This window comes from Oreochromis niloticus, linkage group LG2 (genome assembly GCF_001858045.2).
Source record: "Oreochromis niloticus isolate F11D_XX linkage group LG2, O_niloticus_UMD_NMBU, whole genome shotgun sequence".
Classification (NCBI taxonomy): Eukaryota; Metazoa; Chordata; class Actinopteri; order Cichliformes; family Cichlidae; genus Oreochromis; species Oreochromis niloticus.
In genome coordinates, this window is record NC_031966.2 from 24,991,425 (window position 1) to 25,009,230 (window position 17,806).

At 38.5% G+C, this 17,806-nt stretch overlaps 2 protein-coding genes across 7 annotated transcripts in view; both read left to right on the forward strand.

Annotated features, from left to right (window-relative positions):
- Positions 1–17,806, forward strand: part of LOC100695213 (uncharacterized) — a 47,594-nt gene that overhangs the window by 11,618 nt on the left and 18,170 nt on the right. The gene's annotated exons all lie outside the window — the stretch shown is intronic.
- Positions 10,087–15,844, forward strand: LOC112841640 (T-cell surface antigen CD2). Of its 4 annotated transcripts, XM_025896891.1 has the most exons (7): positions 10,112–10,167; positions 10,404–10,593; positions 13,083–13,403; positions 13,948–14,205; positions 14,294–14,419; positions 14,530–14,749; positions 15,741–15,844. In XM_025896891.1, the coding sequence occupies exons 2-6, from the start codon at positions 10,545–10,547 to the stop codon at positions 14,712–14,714; spliced, it is 939 nt and encodes a 312-aa protein (XP_025752676.1). In that variant the 5' UTR covers positions 10,112–10,167; positions 10,404–10,544; the 3' UTR covers positions 14,715–14,749; positions 15,741–15,844. The 4 variants fall into 4 exon arrangements, with proteins under 4 accessions (XP_025752675.1, XP_025752676.1, XP_025752666.1 ...); XM_025896890.1 differs by having other exon boundaries at positions 10,087–10,167; positions 10,491–10,593; positions 14,530–15,844; XM_025896881.1 differs by having other exon boundaries at positions 14,530–15,844.

The window sequence follows — 17,806 nt, forward strand, 5'->3', positions numbered from 1 at the left end:
ACATTGCTGCAGGTGCTGTAGCACCCCCTGTTGCAAAAGGCAGACATCACAACATCCCCTGCAAATGCAAAAACATAAAGAAAGAAAAATGTTTTTAATAATATTCTTGTTCTTTTTCTTCAATGTGTGTTATCCAGTCATGATAAAGCAATAACAATACTAAGCATTATGGTCAACTAATGTAATATAACCTAGTAAGCACTAACATGAACTACCAGCTGTTAACTGTCACAGCTATCACAAGGTATCACAGTAGCATGGAAACAAATTTCTGATATCAAATTTTTTTTTTTTTTTTTCATTTTTGGTAACTACCATCTCATAAAAAGAAAAAGCACAACGCCATCAGCAGATGTTCACAGAGGCTGTCGCTCTGTCTACTATTATCAGTGGCCTCATCTGAGTGATTAATTCTCCCACTTACAATAAAAACATGGTTACATCCACCATGATGCAAAAGTGACTCACACACATTTTAAACACTTTGGACACAGGCGTCCATCATGAGGAAATACTTTGGCTAAACCTCTGAGAACTGAGCATTATAACCTCACAACCATATGAAGGTAATGCTGTGACTTATTATGACCTGCCGCCAAGCAGCTTAACATTATCAGTGGACATGGTTATGTGTTATTTAATCAGGACAAGTGACTCAAATCTAAAAATAGGCATTAATGTAAAGTACCACAGTAAGTGCCAAACACCTCTCTCCTCTCAGCTGTCATAGTGCCATAATGCTGTCAAACTAATTGCCTGTTTACATCCATCTTTTTCATTACTGTCACCTTGTGGCCAAAATCAGCTATTGTTGCTGAAAGCGACCTTGACCTCAAGGTAAAGGTAACATGTCAAGTTATCTGAAAATCTTATGAATGCGATAACTTGAGAAGGAGGCAATGTAGGATTTTGAACTCGAACAGGTGCATCTGCTAAAAAACTTGGACATGTTCAAATCCTGGTGATCTTGACCTCAATCTCCTCAGAAATACCTAGATACCAATTGTTAAAAAATGCGTTAAATATACTGGATGTGAGAGAGAAAGGGGTATTTCTAACCCCACATCACATAGATCTCTCCTTTCTCCCAGCAATGGAACATTTAAGATCAAGAAACTGAACAGGAATGACAGCGGTAATCATAGCCTTTAAACTTTTGATTCAAGTGGAACATCATCAAGGAAATGTCCCCTTCTGGCTGCCTCTACCTCAATTTTATCCCACAACTTAGACATTCACATTACTCACACTCTCATTACACATACATATAGGATCTTGGGGGTGGGCACGCTATATGGAATCCAAATCACCATCAGGGTGTACACCTCACCCCTGGCGTCGTTGCCCACCTCTCAATTTTAACTACACGTAGACATTGAGGGCTAGCAGGAGGGGCTATGCGCTTACCTGCTGCTCTCTGGCAGGTAGCTCCATGCCCTCCTGGGTTTTAAATGCACCTTAGAACAAACATACACCAACACTACATATGAGCGGGTGGAGGAAGGTTTGGAGTCTTCTCACACCCCCGTTCTCTGCGGCCTGTTGGAGTGGGGGAGGGGCCAGGAGGAGGAGGACTTGGCCGTCCGACTGGGGTCTGGTATGTGGGGCCTCCCTGCCGCTGCGGAGTCGGTGCGGTCTGCTTCTCCCCACCTCAGGGAAAAAGGTAACACCACCTGGGTCTGGGTGCAATTTCCTCCTCCAGGGGCAAGGGTACCTAGACCCGGTTCTTAGAGTACGCTTGGGGAGTGTGATTGTGTGTACAGCGTCTCTTTATGTCTGTCTCCATGTTGGTTGAGTGTGGAGTAATTGCTTATGAGAGCATGAGGGTGGGAATGGATGTTTGTATCTGTGTGTGCCTGTATGTCTGTGTCTATATGTCAGGTTGGGTATCAGACGCCACCTCTCTGGGAACATCTCAGGCCCTCCAAGGTTTGGAGGCCTATCTCCCCCCACCACTTCCCCTGCCGGTGGCAGACGGCGCCTCAGACATCGGTGCGTTGGTGGTTCTTTGTGTCTAGGGATGGGCGCCCAGGTACACACCGGCTCACTCCTTGGCGGCTGCTTATCGGGGCCTGGAGCCTGGGGCTCGCTCGGGCCACTTCGGAGGTGGAGTGCCCTCGGCCTCTCGGCCTAGGGCTCGGTCACTCAGGCACAGCTGGCTGCCGGCGGAGCCCACGGGCGCGTCACTGCAACCCCCTGGCTTGTGCTCCGCGGCTGCTGAGTGACGCCTCATCTGGGACTCTCCTCAGCTCTTTCTGGGATAGTGGCGCAGCTGCCCCTCTGTTGGTCTTCCTTGGTCTCTTGTGTTCTGGGGGCCTCTGGATGTCTGGAGTTTCGATCTCCTCCATACCTGCTTCATGCCCTGGAGGACGGGGCAGTGGCCCCCCACACCCTCTAGCAGATCATTACATGAAGGAACCTTTTAAAAACAAGCGCATCCATGCTCACAGGTGTACACACGGGTGATCACACACACAAACTACACCCTTTTTGGCTCCTACCTCAAAGCACACTGTGCGCTGTCGATCTTACGTGCTGCACAATAATGTTTAACATTTACTGCCATATTCCCATATATTGTTGTGATGTTGTTTATTCTATTACTCTCGTTTTCTTCTGCTTGTTTTCTTTTTTCTTTTTCAACAGGTGATCCAGGTGATCGATATATGTATTTTTTTGTCTGCTTGCTCTGTTGGTTTTTGTTTTTTGCCCTTTTTTCCCCATCCCTCTTCTCAGCTGTTTTTCTTTCCCTCTTTCTTTCTCCCCTTTTCTTTCTCCCAGTAAAGTCTGTCCCGTATTCAGCAAATGAAAATAAAATAAACAATAAAAGGTGAATCAAACGGACCATTACGGCAAGGCTGGGATGGTCAGTTTGGTAAAGTTAATCCATTGGGCATCTTTCTTTGCCTTTAGACAATAATTCTGATGGCAAAAGAGCCAAACGGGACAGGCAAAAAAAAAAAAAAAGGAAATGGACTTTACAGTTGTTAATTCAACGTTACCCCTCCACCCCCCCATTTGGAAGTCAGCCATAAATAGATTAAAAGACAAAGCAAAACATTATTTTGCAAAACTATATAATATGTGTCAGGAAATGTTAGATATATGTATTTTCTGTTTTCCCTATTCTTCATTAGAAATTATAAATAGTGATCAAGGTCCTGTTTTAAAAGTATGATTCAATGCAGAGAGGTCTATTAACACATAGTGAGTGAGAAAGGTGACTGAAGAAATACTCAATGCATCATGGGAATCCCCCAGCAGCCTACACCTATTGCAGGATAACTAAGGGAGAATTCAGGGTCACCTGGTCCAGCCCTAACTATATGCTTTAGCAAAAGGGAAGGTTTGAAGCCTAATCTTAAAAGTAGAGATAGTGTCTGTCTCCCGAATCCAAACTAGAAGCTGGTTCCACAGAAGAGGGGCCTGAAAACTGAAGGCTCACCCTCCCATTCTACTTTTAAATACTCTAGGAACAACAAGTAGGCCTGCAGTGCGAGAGCGAAGTGCTCTAATAGGGTGATATGGTACTACAAGGTCATTAAGATAAGATGGGGCCTGATTATTTAAGACCTTGTATGTGAGGAGCAGGATTTTGAATTCAATTCTGGATTTAACAGAATCCCCGGCCTTTCTGTCCTGGCCTTTCTGTCCTGGTCGTTGTGTCCTTGGGCAAGACACTTTACCCTACTGCCTACTGGTGTTGGCCAGAGGGGCCGATGGCGCGATATGGCAGCCTCGCCTCTGTCAGTCTGCCCCAGGGCAGCTGTGGCTACAACCGTAGCTTGCCTCCACCAGTGTATGAATGTGAGCGTGAATGAATAATGGCATTGTAAAGCGCTTTGGGTGCCTTGAAAAGCGCTATATAAATCCAATCCATTATTATTATTATTATTAACAGGAAGCCAATGAAGGGAAGCCAATATAGGAGAAATATGCTCTCTCTTTCTAGTCCCTGTCAGTACTCTTGCTGCAGCATTTTGGATTAGCTGAAGGCTTTTCAGGGAGTTTTTAGGACATCCTGATAATAATGAATTACAGTAGTCCAGCCTGGAAGTAATAAATGCATGAACTAGTTTTTCAGCGTCACTCTGAGACAGGATATTTCTAATTTTAGAGATGTTGCACAAACGGAAGAAAGCAGTCTTACATATTTGTTTAATATGTGCGTTGAAGGACATGTCCCGGTCAAAAGTGACTCCAAGGTTCCTCACAGCATTACTGGAGGCCAAGGTAATGCCATCCAGAGTAAGAATCTGGTTAGATACCATATTTCTAAGATTTTCAGGGCCGAGTACAATAACCTCAGTTTTATCTGAATTAAGAAGCAGAAAGTTAGCGGCCATCCAGGTCTTTAGGTCTTAAGACATTCCTGCAGTTTAACTAATTGATGTGTGTTACCTGGCTTCAAGGATAGATAGAGCTGGGTGTCATCTGCATAGCAGTGAAAATTTGTGCTATGTCTTCTAATGATGCTGCCTAGGGGAAGCATGTATAATGTAAACAGAATTGGTCCTAGCACCGAACCCTGTGGAACTCCATAATTGACCTTAGTGTGTGAAGAGGACTCTCCATTTACATGTACAAATTGGAGTCTATTAGATAGATATGATACAAACCACTGCAGCACAGTACCTGTAATAAACAGCATATTCTAATCACTCTAATAGGATATTATGGTCAACAGTATCAAACGCAGCACTAAGGTCTAGCAGGACAAGCACAGAGATGAGCCCACTGTCAGAGGCCATAAGAAGATCATTTGTAACCTTCACTAAAGCTGTTTCTGTGCTGTGATGAGCTCTGAAACCTGACTGAAACTCTTCAAATAAGCCATTCCTCTGCAGATGATTTGTTAGCTGTTTGACAACTACTCTTTCAAGGATTTTTGATATGAAAGGAAGGTTGAAGATTGGCCTATAATTAGCTAAGACAGCTGGGTCTAGAGATGGCTTTTTGAGTAAAGGTTTAATTACACCCACCTTGAAGGCCTGTGGTACATAGCCGATTATTAGAGATAGGTTGATCATATTTAAGATTAAAGCATTAATTAATGGCAGGACTTCTTTGAGCAGTTTTGTAGGAATGGGGTCTAAAAGACACGTTGATGGTTTGGAGGAATTAATAATTGAAGTTAACTCAGAAAGATCAATTGGAGAAAAAGAGTCTAACTTAACATCAATGGTACTAAAAGTAGCTGTAGATAATATTACATCTGTGGGATGATGATTTTTTCTCTAATGATAAGAATTTTTTTTGTGAAGAAGTTCATGAAGTCATTACTAGTTAACGTTATAGGGATTGTTGGCTCAACAGAGCTCTGACTTTTTGTCAGCCTGGCTACAGTGCTGAAGAGAAACCTCGGGTTGTTCTTATTTTCTTCAATCAGTGACGAATAGTAAGATGTTCTGGCTTTGCGGAGGGCTTTCTTATAAAGCAGCAAACTATTTCTCCAGGCTAAATGATGATCCTCTAAATCTGTGACACGCCATTTCCTCTCCAGCTTACGAGTTATCTGCTTTAGGCTACGTGTTTGAGAATTATACCACGGAGTCAGGTACTTCTGATTTGAGACCTTAGTTTTCACAGGAGCTACAGTATCCAGAGTCGTACGTAGTGAGGAGGTAAAATTATTAACAAGATAATCGACCTCTGTTGGGGTAGCGTTCAGATAGCTGCTCTGCTCTATGTTGGTACAGGGCATTGAAGATGATAACAGTGGGTGGATTATATTCTTAAACTTAGTTACAGCGCTTTCAGAAAGACATCTACTGTGATAAAGTCTACTCTCCACTGCTGTGTAATCAAATATTGTAAATGTAAATGTTATCAGGAAATGATCAGACAGGAGAGGGTTTTCAGGAAACACTGTTAAATGTTCAGTTTCGATGCCATATGTTAAAACAAGATCTAGAGTGTGATTAAAGTGGTGGGTGGGTTCTTTTACATTTTGAGAGAAGCCAATTGAGTCTAATAACAGATTAAATGCCATGTTGAGGCTGTCATTTTTAGCATCTACATGGATGTTAAAATTCAAATATCAACAAAATACATAAAGTCAAAATAAGATTTATGCAGCTTAACTCTGCTTCTACATTCATGTTGAAGCTGAAGATGAAAGACTAGATACAGAGAAACAGTCAAAATGGTGAGAGTGGTTTTATCTGCTTGTCATCAGAAAACATCTGTGTCATATTTATATATTGATTAAAACTATTGCCAGTCACAAACCTGGAGCATCATGGTGCATCATGAAGGACATCAGGAGTAAAATCTTTACCATGTCAAACATGGTAATATGTCAAACACATATCACTTGTGTCAGTGGCCGTGTTAACAGCAACCTCCTCAGGTGCTGTTTGCCAACAGACTGCCAGTGAAAACTGTGACAAAGCAAGAGTGCATGTCCAACAAGTTGGATGTCAGAAGAGAAAGAGGAATTCTGGAGTAAGTCGGAGTATTTGTACCCAGGGATGGAGGCAGTGGTTCTTGGGCATATGAATGAAACAGGGATAATGACTAGGTGCTGCGTAGGTATGGTGTTATGTGGAGAAATGCAGAAAGACAGATGTTCATGGATTTTCCTAGAAGGTCGAAACTGGTTGTGATGAACATTTCCTTTAAGAAAAAGTTACATTTATGAGCTAAACCTCTGAGAACCTAATATTATAATCTTGTAACATAAAGTAACAGATAGCAGTATTTGTATAACAGTGTGATGGTAAAAAAAAAAGAAAAAAAAAAAGAGAGAGATGAAAAGACTAATGATTGTATGTTATGAGAGTTTAAACAGGGTTTGCTTCTTTGTGTGTGTGTGTAACTGTTGTGCTCTTATAGAGGATACGTTTGCAGATGAGATTCCTGCAGTGACCGCTATTCTTCTGCCCATGCAAAACATCATATTTCTTCTACCTATGGACTGGATAAAAATAGTGACCTTAAAGTTTTTCTCAGTCAATTTGTCTCACAGTAGAAAAATCATTCTCATCACTCTTCATCCAGTTCTCAAAAGAGTTAATGCATTTTTTCATGACACAGCCTCACCTGGACAGAAGACACACGACAATAAAAGCCTTTCTGACATCTGTCAGACTATGAATTGTCATTCAATCACTTCAACTCTGTGATGAATGAATACAAAACTTTATACCACACTTTAAAGGAGTAATCATTAAGTTTTTCTTTTTCAAAACCTTACTGTCATGGTCCTGGGTCAGTGACCATGTGTTTTCTGTTTTGTGTCATTAATCTTTGATTTCTTGATGTGTCTTTGTTAGTTCTTAGGGTTTTGGTTCTTGTGTTTAGTGTATTATTATTCCAACCTGTGTCCTCCCTGGTGCTATGTTCGTGTCTCTGAGTTTGTGTTTGTAAAACAGTCTGTCAATTTCCCGTTTTACTTTGAAGGTCTGTGTCTCGTCGTGTCTAATTAGGTTCAGCTGTGTTCCCCTCTGGTGTGTCATTCCCTCGTTACCTTGTGTGTATTTATAGTGTGTGCCTGCCTGTGTTCCTTGTCGGCTTGTCTGTGTTACTTGGTGTATCTCTGTGTCTCTCTGCTCCACATTCTCAGTGTCTTTTCTGTGTTTCATCCTGTGTCCTTATGGTTTGTTCATTAGTTTTTCCCAGTCTAGGTTTTGGTAGCTCCCTGTTCCTTATTTCCTATTTTTGTCACTTTGCCATCACTATAAATAAACGCTCACTCGCATCCCTGCCAGTACCTGAATTTTGGGTCCTTTTCTCACAACACCACACGACTGCTGCTCCAGCCGTGACACTTACAGACTAGAGAGAGTACAGCAAAAATGTAGATGTAATGTAGAGTAAAAACAATTCAGACACAAAAAGGAAACATGAAGCACTTTTTTGATATGTTGCAAAATCAAGAAAAGCAAAATAATACTTGTTAAACTATATGAATCAGAAAAGAGACAACAAAAATATAATTAATCTAAAAACATAGCACCAACTGCTGTATAGTCCAGTAATTTACACTACATACATTCTGCAACCTCTTTGTTAGGTACTAATTACAGTAATCAAAATATCTAATTAGCCTTTACATGAACAGCATGTCAAAGCATTTAGCATGTACAAATGGTCAAGTTCAAACCAAGCGTCAGAATATGGAAGAAATATGATTGACCTCTGACAGTGTGTTTCTGTATTTGTTCTGTCATACATATTTGAAAAAAAAATGAATTTGATTATTGCAGTTTTTCTTGATTGCTTTGACCTGCCTAAAGATGCTGGGATCCCTCAGTTTTCATCATCATTATATCAGTAGTACAGAAGACACCTCTTGGAAATGTTTTAACCCTTTCTCATTGGATTGAAACATTTTTCACAAAATTTAGCAAAACAGTTAACACGGATGTCATTCAAGCAGTCCAAACCTCGCTGCTATGGTAACCAAACAGAAATCAGAAGGTTCCACATCTGTGTTGTTCTTTACCAGCATGTATGGAGGAGGTCTAAGGCAGATGAGAGTGAGTATCAAAAGTGGCAATTTCTAATGCTGTAATAGATTTTATTTTGGTTTACATGTATTTTCTGTAATATTTCATGTATTTCAGTTTTCAGGCATTCTCATATTCAAGTGAGAAATGCATCAACACAGTAACAAATATCTTTAGTGGTGAAGTATGTGCAGAAACAACAGTAGTGTGTGAAAACGATGAGAATGATTAATGTGTTAGTGATTTCAGAACTGCATTAAGAGTGGTGAGAATCATGTTTCTGCTGTGAGAATTGTGCAAATGCAATTGATAATATGTATGTAAAATCAATTTAGTTAAGCTGTTATGTTTTGTCAGGGATCATGTTTATAAAATAAAGCAAGGCAAGTAAGGTGGCCAGTAAAGAAGTCCAAAGCTGTATAATTTGTAATCACTAGAGGGCGCCATTATGTAAAAATTACTGAGCTGATGGTGTTTCCATTATGAATTCAGTGTTCAGGTTTTAAAATGAAATGTTACATTTCAAACCAAGTTTGGCTTAACTATGTTTTTGTTGAGTGCAGGTAGGGTGGAGTGTGTGGAGATGAATTTCAGGTGTGACAGAAGGATAGAAGAGCGAAAGTGAAGGTTTGCAAGATTGTAGTGAGACATGCTATGATTTAAGGTTTGGATCTGGAGGTTAAGATCTTCGATGGGAGTAACCCGAATGTACAAGACTCGAAATAAGTATCAGAGGGAACAGCTCAGGTTGAGGATTTTGGAGACAAAGTTAGAGAAGCAAGTCTGAGAGGGTTTAGACATGTGGTGAGCTTTTTAAATACTGGAGAGGTGTAATCGAGGGTGCTGAATATCGAGCTGCCAGGCAGGAGGAAAAGAGGAAGCCTGTAGAAGTAGATAATCTATCATGGCGAACTCTAGAGGGAGCAAACAAAAGAAGACAAAAAAAGCTGTGGTCTTCCTGATCTGCCCAGGCAACTAATATATAATATCAGAGATTATATTTCAATCTCCACCCACATGTTCTGCTTTAGCTTTCTTCTTTCAGCATCTATTTTCCTCCACATACTGTATCATATACAGAAGTAATAGTTTGAACACACCCACATTGCCTAAACTATTTTTATTAAAAATCAAAAGCAAACAAATAAAACATCAAAAAGCATTGTGTAGCCTATGCTCATCAGTCTACATTGAGCAGGAGCAGAATATAACCAAGAAGAGTTATTGACAGGCTCTGTGTAATAAAAGCTGCATGCATATTTGTGGTTTGAATGGTGACACTTTTTTGTGTTTCACTTCTTTCTGTGTGCAGTGACAGTAACAGTTACTGTGCAATGACAGTGATGTCTCATTTTATGGTGAAACCTAACATGAGACCTCGACACACAGAAATTTGGTACATTTCAAAACCACTGAAAAACACAACAATCATTAATGCCTGTGAAAGTGTTTCAAGGTTTGACAGGTAAAAAGAATTGACAGTATTTCATTAAATTGGTAGGCAACTTTTTTCTTTTGTCTGTCTTTGCAGCTCTATTGTAGTCACATTAGTCACATCCTGCCTGGTCAGTGTTTACACGTTCTTATATGAAGATGATCACTAACAGGAAACATGGTCAGTGTAGGTTGTGCCTGTTTACATCTTGGTAAAGTAGAAGAGTTTGTCTGAAAGCTGCCTGCTGAATAGGCTGAAAAGAGAAGAAACACAGTTTGTGTAGGTGATGCTATTATCATATTGTTATATTATATTACTGTTGATGCTATTATTGCATTATATCTGTGGAGAGCTGTATTTAATTGTTTGAAATATGCAGCAGCTGTGGTATGAAGTGTGGTCACTGAATCGATGTTGATATTATCCTTAGTGTTCTGCAGCTTAAAGGTTGAGCTACACATACGATAAATTTACACAAAAATAAAATTCATTATAAGTTTTCCTTGGATTTACAGTTGTCTGGATATTAAATGAAAGCTTCCTTTGCTACAATTTCCACTGATGTTTGTGGATGATTACTATTTACACTTATCACATGTAAGGAATCACTCGGACAGCTAAAAACTGTACCAGCACACACTGAACAGTGAGGAAAGATGGAAGCTGTGCTTGGATTGATGATTATTCTACTGGGAGTTGCTCATGGTGAGTTTTTCAGCTTCTTAGATGCAAAACTTTTATAATGTCAAAATCTTATATATCAACAGTGTGTTTTGAAGCCATGGCATGTGTTAGTAAATTTGACTACTTGAAAACAGCCAAGGGATCTCTTCTCTTTTATTTGTTTATAAGTTCAGCTTATTTATAGTATGCACTTTAGGTAAAAACAAGCAGTGCTGAGTTAAAGTAGTCATGTCGGCAAATCCAGATTTCCAACATGATGAATGTCTTCATCAGTTACAGTAGCTGTATGATGCAGTAGTGTTGAATCATATATTTTTTTTAACTGGAAAAAATATAGCTGCAGATAAATGGAGAAATTGTTTACTCTGTGCATTTCTTTGTGGAATTTAGGCTGTTTTTCTTCATCCTTGCTGCACAAAACCAACTTCTGTCTGTAAAACTCTTATTAGTTTTTGTGGTTGAAATGGAAATACCTCATAATGGAATCTTTATACCTATTTTCTCTTTTCCCCCCATCTAAGGATCTTTACTTTTTTAACTAAATGTTAAAACTTTAAATTAAAATTTCTTAAGGTACAAAAAGTAGCTTGGTTTATTTAAAATTTTACTGCCATGACTTCGTAGTTGTAGTTGTCATAGGTGACATATTATACACTGTTTACTTACCAAATTGCTTTAGTAGTACTCTATTTTCCGCACTATAAGGCGCATTTAAAATCCTTACATTTTCTCAAAAATCGGCAGTGCGCTTTATAATCCGGTGCGCCTTATGTATAAATTCTGGTTGTGCTTACGGACCTCGAACCAATTTTATGTGATAATCCATGCTCAAAAATCTGTCAAAAAGTTTTTTAGTACGACTTTGGTAAACTACGAAGCCGCACTGTTGTTGGAGCATTATGGCTAACATAGTCAGGAGCCTTACGGAGTAATCTGGGTCCAAAACTCCGTCTGTTTCAAGTCCCAAAGTAAAATGAACACTGTGGCATCACTGGGAGTTAAAAACTTTCTAAATTCTTTTATCTTTAATAAAATGATCAGCATTGCTGCTTTACCAGGTGTAACAATTAAGTTCAAAATCCAGGCATCCATGAAAACAGAATTTATTAAATGTAATGGAGTTAGAAGTTAGCAGGGAGTTAGCTTGCTAGTTTCCACCTAAACATGATATAGCATGTTCTGACTGACAGATTTCGTAATCAAATTAAGACGTACAGCTCTGCTATCACTTCTGACATAAATGAAGACAGAAAACTAAACAGCAGTGACGTTTGTAATGTACACTATGTAAGCGGTAGCTATGTATAGATAAAGGCATGTCTTAATATTTGAATTCAGGTGTTTTCAGTTACATTTCCACGGGTATATTAATTCAAGCACCTAGCCATGCAGCCCACTTTTACAAACATTTCTGAAATAATGCAAAGCTCTAAAGGACTCCATGAATTGATCAAATAATGAAATAATACAATAAATCAAAATTCAAAGGATAAAACTAGGGACAAAAATTTTATAAAAAATAAAATGAATTACAAATAGGATTAATAAAAAGACAAAACATGAACATAACTATCAAGTTGAAGCCTTTAATTTGACACTATTATAAACTCATAGTGTGTTTGTCTCATATGACTCTAATTACAGATGTAGGCCTGTCGCTGCTATTATTACAGAGAGTAATGATGTGAAACCTTTCAAGTATAAAACTAGGGACTGCTATCACTTCCAACATAGATGAAGACAGAAAACTAAACAGCAGTGATTTTTGTAGGGTTACTGAAGTTGGGCTAGCTGGTATATAATGATTTGCTACATGATCGCTAGCGACACAGCTATGCTAGCGTAACATAAACACAGTGAAGCTAGAGGATGAATGCTAGCTTTTTTCCACTCGATAAAAGTTAACGTGAGGGTTCCCGATGGTCAGGGTCAAATGCAATCGCATGGCAGGATGCTATAAACAGACCAAACTTCAGTCAGGAGAACAACTGATATACAGTAACCCATCCACAATACGAGGTTAGTCATTAATATACTGCAACAACACAGGAATAGAGCAGCTGCAAGAAGATTCAACATTCATGAATCAATGGTATGGAAGTGGAAGAAGCAAGAAGAATGAGTTGAGTAAAATTGACTTATCTGATGCTTATCTGATGCGCCTTATGTAATGAAAACAGACCCGTTCATGGACAGTGCACCTTATAATCCAATGTGCCTTATGGTCTGAAAAATACGGTATATTTAGTTGTTAAGATATCTCTAAATTTTGGACTTTACTACTGTAACTTTGCAAGTTTGTTGCAAAGTTTGTAGTGACCGTATCCTGGAGCCTCTATTACCTGTGACATATAAGACACAATGCCAGGTATAATACCTTGTTTTTATACGTTATTACCAATTAACCCACCGTGAGTGAAATATTCAAAATTATTTTTTTCATTGCTTCAGTGATGCTTAATATTCTTTTTTGTTGGTTTTTTTTCACAAAAATATTTTTGAATTTGCAGGTGTGGATACTTACTGTGATGGCAGACAGGATGGAGCTCAGTGTTATGGAGCTTTGGGAGGAACTGTGGACATCCAGCTGATGGACAGCACCTCAGAAATACCTAGATACCACTTGTTAAAGGATTCATCAAAAATATTGGATGTGAAACACAAAAAGAGTCTTCATGATACCACAGAGAACAAATTTTTATTTTTTCCTAGTAATGGAACATTTAGGATCAGTAGCCTAAACAGGAATGACAGTGGTAAATATACCCTGCAAACCTTTGATTCAGATGGAAGAACATCTGATGAGTGGACTTTCAAGTTGATCTTTCAAGGTAATTTTGTCCATTTCAAGAAATGACTACAATTATTATATATATTGCTTAACAAATGTATAAAAACACCAAAGATTTTACACTTTATAGATAAATACTTACAGTATTTAAAATATAATTTGGATTAAAGGGCTAATAAATATTGGTGCATGAAAAATAAACATAAAAAATTACTTTGCTAATCATCAATAATGTTTATTTAAGGCAGGTGTGGTATAAACTTTGCATTAGATGGTAGCCTAATAAATGTGTTAAGCCCTGTAAATGTAACATTATTTTTGGTACATATCTACATAACATATCATCTTATATAATATATCTCATATTCTGTGTGGTATAGATGGTCCTTTACTTTACAACATAAACAGCTTGAGACAACTGTTGTTGTGATTTGTTGCTATTAATAAAATTAGATTAGATTAGATTGAATTTGTAAATTAAATGTAACTGTATTTTGTGGCTATAATTCTCTTCCTTATATACTATTTAGAATGAACAGTTCTGACATATAATATCAAAACTCATCTGTGTGTGTTTCTCTCAGCTCCTGTGTCCTCTGTCCTGCTGGTCTCTGAGTGTCTGTCCCAGGGAGAGATGAGGGTGTCCTGCTCCTCTGAGGGAGGGGACAGTCCTCAGTACAGCTGGACTCTGGATGGACGCACACTGACAGATGCTGAGCTTCTTTCTGGAAATAATAAGAGTAACAACATTATTCTGAAACAGCACGTCTCAGGACATCTGGTCTGCTCAGTGAGAAATCATGTCAATAGTGTCTCCAAAGAACAAAGGATATGTACTTGTGGTGAGTAAGAACATGATGCAAAAATATCTTTAGAGCTATGAGCTTTACATTTGTCATAAATTATTGAAACAGCAAATGAATTCCTCAGGATTCATTTTCATTAACTGCACTTTATCTGATGGGACACACATAACAAAGTGGGTGCTTGCAACCAAAAATACCCTGTGTATTAAACCAACAATGGGCCCTATAACAGTCTCTGACACTGCTCTAGGTAAGGAATCAATCCTCTAGTAGTATCACTTACTCCAATGGTAACTCAGTTATACATAAGTGAACCCGGTCAAAGCTCTAATTTAATGTGATATTTGTGTCTCTGAACAGATAACTCCTTACTTTTATGTGGTTTGAGAGCAATCTTGGGAATTCTCTTATTAATTGGGATTTTCATCTACTTTGCTTGGAAGAAAAAGAAAACTGAAAAAGTTGCTGTCCCACAAACAATGGACTATCCAGACAACTCTGTTCTGATGGTTGAAATGACAACTTCTACTTCTTGCAACGCGTAGTGTCAACTTTCATCTGCCCGACATTTCACATCTCTGTGAGTGTGAAAATAGCACTTAGATGACACGTATCTCTTGTTTTTATTCACTAATCATGTTTTACATTTACACATCTTACACTGAATGACCATGAGAAGGTCTGAGTATCTTCTGCATTTGTATTCTGTGGAAACTAATATAACAAATGTTGTAATTGTAAGTAGAGTAGTCTTTTAATTTGACACATTTTTTGTCAAGCTTATGGTGGCCTAAAATCAAATTTTTGACATAATTGCAAACAGAAATAATCAACCCACCAAAAACTACTGTTTGTACTAAACTGAATTTGAGCACTCTCAAACTATTTGCAAGTGGTTGAAATTAACAGCACTGATTCATACAGTGTACTTTTCTTTTGTTATTGCTACACTGTAACAATATATTTGTAGGACATGTTAATATTTATAGTGTGTATTAGATGATTTTCAGACATAGTCACACACCTCAGTAACAGTTGTGACTAAAAGTTATTCAGTTATGATAAAGATGATCATAACTGAATAATGTAAAAGGTACCATGGTCCCCAAGGTTTATAAGTTCTCTTTAGCTTTGCATTTTTGAAAATCTTTGTTACATTATTCTGCATTGGTTTCATTTCTATGTTGTGAGGGGTTTACCTAAGGTTTTTCTTAGTGTTTTGTGATCTTGTTTCATCAGTTCTTTTGGTAGCATTTCAGTCTGGTTTATGTATTGCTGTGTTTTCCTGCTTCCCTTGTGTATCTGCTGGTTCTGCCCTTTCTGTATTTGTTTACCTTTCTGTCTTTGTGTCAAGCTCATATGTCGTAGTCTAGGTATCAGTGTTAGTCATTTCCTGTTTTAATTTGATAGTCTGCCGTCCCTTGTGCTTTGTGTTCTGTTTTGTTTCTCTTATTTCATTAGCCTGGGATAAGTGTCAGCTGTACTCCCACCTCTTGCCTGTTCCCTCATCGTCCTGTATGTCCATATATGGCCTGAGTCTCATTTTGTTTTTTGTTCTGTTCTTCCTCTAAACAGTGTGCCTCTTGCTGTGTGTTCTGCGGTCCATGTGTCCTACCATGTAAACCTAGTTCATTAGTTCCTGTTTCCACCTTGATTGAATTATTTTGTATTCTGTATTTTAGTTTTTGTTCATTTAGCAATAAAGCTGTTTTGAGTTTAACTTCTGTCTTTGGGTCCTAACCTTCCTGCTACACAGCCAGTGACATGTGACACAGGAAGCATGATGTTTAGAGTGCGAAACAATAGCACAGTGTGACTGTCCATATCTTATCAAGTTGTACAGTTTGAGAGCTTCTGCTTATAAGAAGATCTGTCGACTTGCTTTGCCATGTTTTCTAAAATTCAACCAGCAATTTTGTAAACAAAACATTTCAAAACCTTTGTTTTTAAATGGATACAAGGACTGATACTGTGATGAGGTCAGAAACTGCAATAGATTTCAAACTTATATGACCACCATAAAATTGTTACCTATTAAATAGGTCAGTCCAAGAACGCGTCGATGATAAAGAGTATTTTTATTATTACAGCAAGTATGAAATACCCTAAAACACCTTTTAGTATCAAGAGCTGTTTATTTTGGGTTCCTCTAATACCTTTAGGGCCTTTGAGGTAGTGCAATAAAAACTGCATTCATTTAAATCACATTAAACTGAATATGGTCAGGCAAAGCTTTAACTGGCCAAGAAGAAGAATGAAAGCAGCATTATTTATATGTATCAATGGAGGGCACCATTATGTGAGAGATTTACAATAGTTGTCTTGGTGTTATGCCTTCAATGTTCAGGTCTTAAAATGAAACAAGAAGCACTCAGAGTGTGCAAACTTCTACTAAGACATCTGCTTTTAAAGGAATAGTATTGTACTCATTTTGTTTTCTTTGTTTCTTTTAAATGTTTTTGAAAAGTTTGTAGTACAATAAAATTGAATAGAATAGCCCTTTATTGTCATTGTTCATGTACAACGAAATTGTGGGTGCTCCACACCACCTGTACATGAACAAAATGGAGAAAAGATGGAGAGAATGTGGTAATGAAAGATATTTAGTGACTTATCAACCACAGCACATTCACCCTTGGAGGTTTCACAAGCAACAAGCTGAGTATTGAGAAACCTAAGTGAACTCCACCCTTTTTTGCATAGCCTAGCACACCTGACAACAATGGTGTGGGTGGTCTGGGTGGAGGCACAGGAAAGACACATAGCTCTCAGCTCATGCTTGAAGGTGACAGTTTGTGGCAATAATGTTCACTCTGTTGAGTTGTCAGGACAAGTGGTGAAACAAAGTTTACTTTATTGATAACTTGTCTGTTCTAGTCATCTTTTGTGTTTAATGTTCTGTGACCGTGACTTGTGTTTGATTCTATGGTTGTTATTATTCTTTGTCAAAAACATGCAGTGGTTGTTCAGCAGAGCATGAAGAAACTTTCGATATTTGCATATACTATATACTACCATGGAAGCCACATCTTGTGATATGAGCATGATGTTTTATTTAGTTTTATCTGGGGATTTTCTTATACTGAACCTGCATGACTTTCTCATGTTTGTTTTCACCGGTTTTAACAGTGTAAAAGGTCAGTTGTTGTAAGAATTTATTTTTTTATTTTTACAATAGAAAACTCCTTCAGTTTCTTGTGGTACAGTGCAGAAAGTCACTCGATGCAGCAAAATACATCTATTGAAAGTAGAAAAATGTAGAGAATATGAAAATTTCTTTCTGTTTTATTTTTTGCTTGAAAGCACAGATGGTTTCTATTGAGGTAATTCAGTGAATTTAGGGCACAGTGCACCACTCTCACTGATGACATGATGGTTTTTACCAAACAGTTTCTCTCTTGTCTTCCCTGTGGGGACATGGTCAGGGAGGGCCCTCCCTACTGCTCCCCAGGATGTGGGAATTTGATTCCAGGGTGTGACTGGCTGTTCTGGTGTGGTTGTTGACCTTCTCCTTTGGGGTTTGTGATCTGGGGTAGCTCAGGCCTCTTCAGTATGGGGGAAGGACTGCCAGGTGTTGGGCAGTTCTCGTATGGTTGCGACCCTTTTCTTGGCTCATGGCAGGAGGGCCAACTTATGG

What these genes read in the sequence shown, in the direction of transcription:
- LOC112841640 (XM_025896890.1), top strand. Translation starts at nt 10,545, where the DNA reads ATGGAAGCTGTGCTTGGATTGATGATTATTCTACTGGGAGTTGCTCAT. An exon ending in ACAAAGGATATGTACTTGTG is followed by an intron (nt 14,206 to 14,293) that starts GTGAGTAAGAAC and finishes TGAATTCCTCAG; the next exon opens with GATTCATTTTCATTAACTGC. An exon ending in AGTCTCTGACACTGCTCTAG is followed by an intron (nt 14,420 to 14,529) that starts GTAAGGAATCAA and finishes GTCTCTGAACAG; the next exon opens with ATAACTCCTTACTTTTATGT.